The following is a 9,740-nucleotide window of genomic DNA, read 5'->3' as shown; positions in this document are numbered from 1 at the left end:
AGTTTTTGAAAAGAACGGAACGGGACAAAATTCTCTACTCTTGTTCTTTTTTTCTTAATTTCTTCCACAAATATTCGTGTTTAACAAGCTCTCACCCCTGACTCTAACCAAGAACGTAGCCAAGGCTGGACAAGAGGAGCGTAGCCATGGTTGGACAAATCCTGGAAGCCTAAATTTCGCCGGTAGAGATGTGTCTTCACTTCAATTCCCTTGCGTGGCACAACTCGTCCACCCCCCACCACCCCCCCCCCCCCTCCCCCAAAGAGGATTTTTTCAACCATAATAAAGTTTTTTAAGGATCACGTGTCGCGGTTCTGTGACGTATCTGTTAACGTTAATTTCAACTTGATGTTGTTGCTGCAATAGTTGCACATTCTTCTAACGCCTGTTTCACAGGCATGTTACCTGGTTGAATCTCCAACACCTTCTTTAATATTTCCATTGCCTTTCTTTCGTTTCCAGTTTCTTTGTACGTATACGCAAGTAAAGAACGACCATTGAGGTAATATAATGGTGTACACCGAAAATTCTCGATATATTTCTCCATTTCCAGCGCACATTCTTGTGCTTTCTCAATTTTACCACATTGAAAATACGCCAGCGCAATAAGATAGTAAATATGGACCTTCACTTCTAAACAAAAAGTCCCTCTTTCTCTAATTTCTCTCGCTATGTGAACGCCAGACAAAGGTATGTCAACCTGAGCGTAAAAGATCACAGAGTTTGTTTCACCAGCAAGCAGCTCCTCAAAGTGGGAAATTGCTTCGGCAAATTGTTTATTTCGGAGAAGAAATGAGGCAAAGGTGGTCAGAAGCAATGACGTCATTTTTATGTTTTTGTTGATCAGTTTCTGGAAACACTCTTGAGCTTTGCCCATCCACTTCTGGTAGATCGCCTTATCTTCCTTACCATTTGTGAAAGCTTTGGTTTGATAAAGGTCCGCCAGAGTTCCCATCCAGTCTAGATCGCTGTCGTCACTGGGATCCAGGCCTACACAATGCTCGTAGCATGCTATTGCATCATCAATCTTATCTTGGTGTTTCAGCATCATCCTCCCCAGTGCCAGGTAAACGTATCTTGATTCCGGAAATGAGAGCTGAGAAATAATAGCATGTTGTTCATCAAATGATTTAAAAAGAATCCCTTCACACTGATCCAGCGTCACAAGAAACATACGGTAAAAAAAAATAGATTCATCACCTCTCCCCATCATAACCAATGCATCTGCTGTAACACGCACACTCGAAAGCTTGTTCAGATATTCTGTTTCATTAGTAGGTTGTGATACGGTAAACCACTCCTCACACAAATTAAGCGCCAGTTCGTATTCACCCAACTCGTAGTACAATTTCGCAAAATTTCCACGTGACAGTGGAAATTCTGAATCGTCGAATGATAATTTCGAGGGATCTTTAATAAGCGACATTAAATATTTCTGGCAGAAGGCAATAAGATGTGAAAGACAGGATGTTGTGTAGATTGCACTGCGAGGCAAATCTTCGCCATTTTTTAACAGTATGTCTAACGCTTTGCATGCCTCTCTTCCGTTTCCAAGTTGAACATACGCGCGAACTAGTGATGTGTACGCCAAGTTTCCCATCTTTGTGAGCAGTTCACCGTCAGATTCAATGTACTTTTTAACATCCGATCCATAAAGAACACGTTGTGAAAATGAACAAATGACGGTTGTTGACCACAGCTTGTCGTCTGCTTCAATTGCTTGATTTAGAACGACAATGGCTTCTTCAAAGCGCCCTTCGTTACACAGAAAATTAGCATACATAATGTATTTATGAATACTACTCTTTTCTGTCCCATTGCCATTTTCAAACTTGTAGTATTTCTCTGCCAAGCGATTTTCTTCCATTTCGCCCTTTCCTGTGTTTTTTAAAGCTTGAAGTCTGTGGACATTGGCAAGGTGCAGCATCATTTCCCCCCGAGCGTTCACTTGGTCTGGAGCGTCTGAGATCAGGTAATCGACGACCTCTAATCCAGCTTCATAAGCACGAGTGGCTTTCTCAGTCCCTCCTCCGTCAACATAGTGATTACCCAGATTTCGGAAAAAATACAGGAGTGGAAATGGATTGTCGTTTACCTTCAGGTATTCGTCCCTACACAATTCCAGGGTTTGCTGGAACGGGCTGTGTGATTCTTGTTCGGATGATGAGGCGGCCTTGGTTGCTGTAATTGCATCTAACAACGGGATGATCTCGTTCAATGGTTCAATCGTACCGGTGGAAGCAGGAACAAAAAAGCCAACCAAAGATTTTTTTAACCTCTCACACAAATTAAGCGCCAGTTCGAATTCTCCCAGCTCGTGGTACAATTTCGCGAAATTTTCGGATGACAGTGGAAATTCTGAATCGTTAAATGATAATTTCGAGGGATCCTCAATAAGTGACATTAAATATTTCTGGCAGAAGGCAACAAGATGTGAAAGACAGGATGTTGTGTAGATTGCACTGCGAGGCAAATCTTCGCCATTTGTTATCAATGTGTCTAACGCTTTGCATGCCTCTCTTCCGTTTCCAAGTTGAACATACGCGCGAACTAGTGATGTGTACGCCAAGTTTCCCATCTTTGTGAGCAGTTCACCGTCAGATTCAATGTATTTTTTGACATCTGATCCATAAAGAACACGTTGTGAAAATGAACAAATGACGGTGGTTGACCACAGCTTGTCGCCTGCTTGAATTGCTTGATTTAGAACGACAATGGCTTCTTCAAAGCGCCCTTCGTCACACAGAAAGTTAGCATACATAATGTATTTATGAATACTACTCTTTTCAGTCCCGTTGCCATTTTCAAACTTGTAGTATTTTTCTGCCAAGAGACTTTCTTCCACTTCGCCTTTTCCTGTGTTTTCTAAAGCTTGAATTCTGTGCATATTGGCAAGGTGCAGCATCATTTCACCCCGAGCGTTCACTTGGTCTGCAGCGTCTGAGATCAGGTGATCGACGACCTCTAATCCAGCTTCATAGGCATAAGTGGCTTTCTCAGTCCCTCCCCCGTCAACATAGTGATTACCCAGATTTCGGAAAAAATTAAGGAGTGGAACTGGATTGTCGTTTACCTTCAGGTATTCGTCCCTACATAATTCCAGGGTTTGCTGGAACAGGCTGTGTGGTTCTTGTGCGGATGATGAGGCGGCCTTGGTTGCTGTAATTGCATCTAACAATGGGATGATCTCGTCCAACGGTATAATTGTGCCAGTGAAAACAGGAACAAAAAAATCAGGTAAAGACTTTTTTAAAAAAATCTCTGCATTTTCCGTTTCCTGAATCACTAAAATTTGACCTAAACAGGAATGGAAACGACGAAGCGTGCGTCTGGTATTTTCAACCTCAGAATTCTTTAACACGTTGGTATTTCCATACTTCTCCACGTTCAAGTGTTCTTCAGCAAAATGTTTTGCATACTGTCGTGCGTTCATTCGTCCTTCTTCTGATATCGCAACGCGGAAGAGAATGAATACTTTCATAACCAAAATATTTGGAAAAAGAATTAACTGTTCGCTGAACGCATAAAAGTCATTTTCCAAATTAGTATGTATGTGGTGATGAAGTGTATCCAACTTCTCAGACAAACATTCGAGGTGTGTTCTGGGAGTAGAACTCGTGATTTGCAGAAACGAACATCTTGCATCGAAATAAAGCAACTCAATTCTCTTCTCTAAAAATATAGATGTCGTCAGTTGAGGTTCAATCCGCAAACCTTCCTCGCATGCGCATAATGCATTTTCCACATCATTACAAAGCATGCGACTCTTGGCCAGACCAATCAAACTCTCCATATAAAAAACTTTAATGTCGAGTTCAGATGATGATTCTACTGATCGAAAAATGTCTGCTGCTTTCCTAAAACTGATCTCTGCCATTCTGTAACTTTGCAGGTGTAGTTGACATTCTCCGACCAATTTGAAAATTTTTGCCTCATCTTCGATAACCGACGCCTGGCTGGAAGCTAGTTCAAGGAAAACAATCATCTGGTGAATGTCCTTCTTGTTTTTAGCGTTTTCTGCTTCTTTTATAAAAAAATTGACACAGGAGCGCGTTTCTGGCAACGATTCCACCAAAGAAAGAAAAGATTTTTCTTTCGTTTTTAAGTAACTGTGATTACTGTCACACAGAATAGATCTTGCTAAAACGCAGGCGTTATCGTAATCTGATACAAGAGAACATTCTATTCTTTTATTGTGCGCGCTCGTACAGTATACTTCTGTGTTCTCCCCTGGCTCATCGCGGGAAAATTTTGAGCGTTTAAAAGTTAAACGCTCTTGATACTCCTTTGTTTTCGATACGGAGATGCAGTTCTCGTTTTCAAACTCATCAAAAGCGTTGGAAAGCTCGTTGATGTATCTCCAAATTTCTTCGTTAATACTCTCGGTTTCCACCTCCTCACTTCTGCACAAACAATAAGGACTAAATAACTCGTCTGACATATTAATAGGCATATTAATGCCACTGCAGTCTAAACTGCCTGACGCTAAATATTTTTGCAATAGATCACAAGCTTTTTCATAGTGCTGTCGTTGTTCATTTTTCATTTGTTTATGAGTTATTGAACTCTCCCCAGTCCCTGGCAACGAGTTTACCTTTTTAAGCAAGCCTACCAGTTTAACGCGTAGACCAATTTCACGTCGTAACTCCATCTCCGAGGTTAACTCTGATTTTCCACACAATTTGAGCGCTTTATTCAGGTACATGTAAGCTTTGGTATAGTCTTTCAGACTTTCCCACCTCAGAGCGATTTTTTTCAGGAACACAAATTTTATGTCGTTGTCATTTAGATCGGAAAGATATTTTGCAGCCTGTTCCAGATAGCTGATTGCTTCAGAGGGCTTGTTCTCACTTACAATCTTGGAGAGAACTAAGAGGGTTGATACGATGATGAATTTTTTCGCTGACGCCAGTTCGATTATTTGATTTAACACTTCCTTATAATGTTGTTCTGCCTCTTCCGCTAGACCTTGCTTCCAACATAAACTTCCAAGAGCGTCCAGGTAATTCATTTTGTGTGTGTCTTGTGCTTCTTCGTGTCCACGTAGAAGTAGTTCTTTTGCCTCGTCAATTTTACCCAAACTACTATACATGCGTGCAACAGACCTCGTCGTTCTGGCAATGATGCATTCATCTCCTACGGTATTTTTTAAAATTTCTTGAACTTTTCTTAAGTGTTCCAATGCATTTTCAAATTTCCCTTCAATTACCGAAATCCCTGCTAATAAGCTCAAAAATGAGCAGTGTGATCTGTTTTTACTTTTCGCACTTGTTTTAATCAAATCTAAACCTTTTTTTGAGTATAATTTCGCTTGCTCGAAATTTCTCGTGTTGATATAGGATTGTGCCAAAATGCCGTAGATATCACATCTCGCATCCGTTAAATTTTCTTTCTCTTCTGAAAATGGAAGGCGTTTAAGCGTATGCTCGAAATAGAAGATTCTCTCTCCCCAGCTACTGGACAATTTTCCAAGCAATGCCGAAGTTAAGGCAGAATGTGGGTTAGGATTATCGCCAAAAATAGTTTGCTCCATTGTAAATGCTCGCTGCAGACATTTGTAAGCTTCGCCGGTTTTCTGGGACATGAGTAATACCGCCAGCTTGTTTAAATCAGCAATCGTTTCGACACTTATACCCCACCGCTTTATTTTGGCGTAATTTTTTTCATTCATTTCAGTTACAACATTAATATTACGTTCATCAGAGACAAATGTAGTTAAGAAAGGCGTCGTGAAGTAAGTATCCCAAATATCTCCACCGTCCGTGCTAACGCTTAGCAAAGCCTCAATTTGGTGCAGTCGCATTTCTATGCCACTATTCCCCGGGTCATTTTCAAGTGCACGCTTATAGCATTCTGACGCGGCCTTGTAATTTAAAAGACGACAGTGAATGTGGCCTTTTACGGTATCAGAGAAACTGAAGAACGTTGTTTGTGCTAAATCTTCTGAGCGGTTCTTAACGTCGTCACCCAAGCGAAGCAACGATTCAAACAGTGGACTGGACACATAGAAAAAATGAAACAGTTCTTTTTCTGTAGGTATATGGTAAGCAGATGTAGCGTTCCCTGTTGTCCCTTTTATTGTCTCTTCTTGTTTCCCAGCAGAAAGATAAGTACTCAACCTCATCTTCAACGCAATAGCTACAGCACTGGCTACGTTATCTTTGGCACTTGGACTGATCACGTTCCTCTCACACAACTTGTCAAGAGCCTCAAATGATCCTTTTCCTCCTACTTCGAAAACATTTGAAAGGGCCACCACCACGCGATCTGTTAAACGATAGATTGTTTTCTTGATATCAAACAATTGCCCATCGTAATTTAACAACCTTTTCGAGCACTCTGGTTTAAAACAGTATTCTGAAGTTAGGCCATGTAGTAATGGTTTATATCTGGATATGTCCTCTTGGAGCGTGCGCAGTCCTCGGCAAGATCCTCTTGTCGGTCTGGTATTTAATCCATCGTGAGCACAGCTATCCAAGTCACATGGTTCGCTCAATATCTTCTCGAGCTCCATCTTATATTCATCCAGTAAAGCATGTCTGCTTTCGTCCAGGGGCGCAACATTCAAAAGGATTTCACCTAATAATGATATAATATATAAAAAATAAGGTTTCAATATCAAATCTCTATTTTTACTCTTCACAACGGCAGAAGCGAGAAGTCTGGGTTGTATAGGGTGGTGGCGTTCAGTATGACGTGTTGGTATACAACCACCTGCTTTCTACACATTGAAATGAAACTTACCGAGGCAAGGATCCTTCTTGTACCAAAAGTTGCTCTGAAAATTTGCCATTTCAGTGGGGTTGTGAATGAGCTCAAAATCGTCTGTGTTACCCAAAGGAGTCTTGCTTGCCTGATCAAGAAGGCCATCGAAGGAAATTCCTTTTGGAGTTACATCATCATAAAACCATGCTCCTCTTAATACTTCAATATCCATGCAAGGAAGGATGGTTTCTCCAAGGTTGATTACCTGCAAATAGTTGAAGACCACAGAAAACTGTTATTATTATTGAACGCATGGTCATAACTCGTATATTGTACGCCTACTGTATACTGATCAGCTCGTCATTATATAATAAGTAGGGAATTATTACAAGGAGAAATTGTGTGTAACATATACATTATCAAAAATTTTCGTCTCATCCATACAAAGTACATTCAACGTTTGCTATGAAATAGCTACATTGGGTAAAAATATAAATCGAAAACCTAAAATCGCCGTTACCTTGGTCCACTGTTTGCTTACCAGTGCCTCTGGATCAGTAGAACAGTCTTTCGGTGGCAATATGTTGGTGATTGACTCCTTGAGTATTTCACTCTACATTTTGCCATCTGATTGTTCTCCAAACTATGTATATAGCTAGGTTTTCCATGGTTAAACTGTTTGTCATTTATTTTTTTCATGATTATTTTGTCCGAACCGTACAGAAAAATGAATATCGCGGTTACAAGAGGCAATATCTTGAACAACGTTAACGCGGTACATTAAACGTAAATTAACCAACTATTCGAATCAAAATATTTGTGTTTCATTTGATAATTTCATCGGCATTAATATCGAAATCATTAGGTTTGATTTGTTCGATCGTCGGAAATGTCGACGTTAAAATAATCGGTGATAAAGACGTCTCGAAACGGCCGCTCTATCGATCTACAAATCGGCAAACAATGCCCGAAGTCTGTGGTTACGACGATTTTGCGTTTAATATTTTCACTCAATGTATTTTACAGTAGAACTCGAAAACCATTACAGTGTATGTATGTGGATGAAGAGCAAATTTTTACACAAACGACGACTATTTTTTCACTAATTTCTGATACTGAAATTAGCTAGATTTCGTGCATGTCAGCTTACATGGTATTTCTATTTTTTTTTGCATTGTAAGACCTTATTAGGTGGATTGAAACCATTAAATGTCAACTACATAATTATAAAAATATTATAATTATACGATATTGAATGTCAAATTTGGAATTTTAGCTACCTGTAAATGAACAAGATTGGTTAAATTGCGGAAGAATATTTTAGACTGTTCGTCATCAGATCTGGTTAGTATAGCCCACTCCAGATCAGAATATGGTGTCATCTCTTCTCTCGATAATGATCCAAGTAGAATGACTTCGTATTCGCATGGCAGTTCACCCAAGACTTCTAAACACTCTTGAATGATTTCTGCAAAAAACTGTTTCAGTTTTGATGCAATCTTTTTGTATAAATCTTTTACATCCGCGGTTTGCTTGATAAACAATTTCCGAAGATCTTCCTCATTACCAGTTTTAGCATCGTATTTGGCATTTATAACTCTCAGTTCTCTCTTAGCCTCCTCTCGTAATTGTTCTATGGCAATCTTCTTACTTTCAGGATTAAATCTACAGCGCAAGCGGTCTCCTCGAGTGGCTACGATTAGACTTTCTTGAACTTCTAAAATTTTCCCAGGTAAAACATTCTCATGACTCGTCGCAAATTCGCTTTTAGATTCAACAGCACTTTTATTAAAACAATTTCCTACGAAATTGTACAGCGACGCAGCCTGCAGTAATAATTTTTGTCTTTGAGGTAACAGGACGGTTTCGTCTGACGCTTTCTGCTTTAGGACTTCAGCCAAGTGAAAATAAGGTTCTGGGTTTCTCTCCTTTGATGCATCTTCGTATTTCTCTTTTCGTATTGCTCTTCCAGCATATTGTTCTGCGATATTTATCTCTCCTTTCTTCAATGCTTGTTTTGATATCTCCAAGAGCTGCTTAGTCCCAAACTAGAAAATAGAAGTAACGATGAAGAGACCAAATTGAAATAATTTTATCAGACTTGTGTTGACCTTTTTCGACCGGGGATCTTGTCTGGGGGGGATACTTTCTGCGGAGGACAGTATCCGCTAGGACACCCGCTAATTATTCTGACATTACATATTTTATGAATATGGCAAAATGTTAACAAAGCTTCTGTTTACACGACAACTATTAATATGTCAATACCTCTGAAGTATTGCTCCTTATTCTTTTACCTGCCAGTGCATCAAGCATATGACGAAAGCCTATATTTATATAATCAGTTGTTAAAACGTTCAGTCTGTGAGTGTAAAACATTTATTGGAAAAAAATAACTTTTTCAAAATATTTTACCTTCTGTAGTGGATCGTATGAAGTATTCGTCGCATATCTCGAACGCGGCACTCCTGCTAAATTACAAGTTAGATTACATAAACCAAATAATCACTTTAATAATTTTAGGACTCTAATTATAATTGTTAATACCAAAATTTTTATATACGGCTACCACGAAAGCTGGAATAATTCTCCTTTACAAATCTTCTGAATTAAACTTAACAATTTCAATTCTGGGTTATATTGCTACATAGTTTCATACCATTGCAATAACTTGCGTGACTTGGGCCAGGTTCATCCATAATAATTTGCTTCGCTTCCCCTGTAAAATTAGAAACTGAAATTTGAGCTCAGTGAACGAGGAAATTTGGCTTATAATTAATATTAAAGAATTCACGAAAGTCTGGAATAGTTTTATGTCATGAGTGTAATATATTGTTGGGAGAATGCCCAGCTGGCTCCGAGGTGTGTTTCTCTAGTTTTCCAAATTCGTTTTCCAATTTCGAACAACACAAGTGTGTATCCAGTATGACAACAGCCATTCAAATGAACGGATCCAATTTTGAACGATATTTTGCAGGCTTCTGTTACTTGGATTTAAATGTACTAGCTTAATTTTAAGATGAAAATGGTTCTGA

The 9,740-nt window shown here is 39.3% G+C and overlaps 1 protein-coding gene across 1 annotated transcript; it reads right to left on the bottom strand.

The window, feature by feature from the left end:
• Positions 1-340: 340 nt before the first annotated feature.
• Positions 341-9,021, bottom strand: LOC114519715. The gene is made up of 4 exons (XM_028539885.1): positions 8,974-9,021; positions 7,986-8,753; positions 6,745-6,970; positions 341-6,579 (listed from the first exon to the last, which is right to left on the bottom strand). The coding sequence occupies exons 1-4, from the start codon at positions 9,019-9,021 to the stop codon at positions 341-343; spliced, it is 7,281 nt and encodes a 2,426-aa protein (XP_028395686.1).
• Positions 9,022-9,740: the final 719 nt, after the last annotated feature.

This window comes from Dendronephthya gigantea, unplaced genomic scaffold, assembly GCF_004324835.1.
Source record: "Dendronephthya gigantea isolate DGI-Jeju-01 unplaced genomic scaffold, DenGig_1.0 000014F, whole genome shotgun sequence".
Taxonomy (NCBI): domain Eukaryota; kingdom Metazoa; phylum Cnidaria; class Anthozoa; order Malacalcyonacea; family Nephtheidae; genus Dendronephthya; species Dendronephthya gigantea.
Note: the sequence above shows the minus strand (reverse complement) of the source record. Positions and strands in the feature narration are given on the sequence as shown.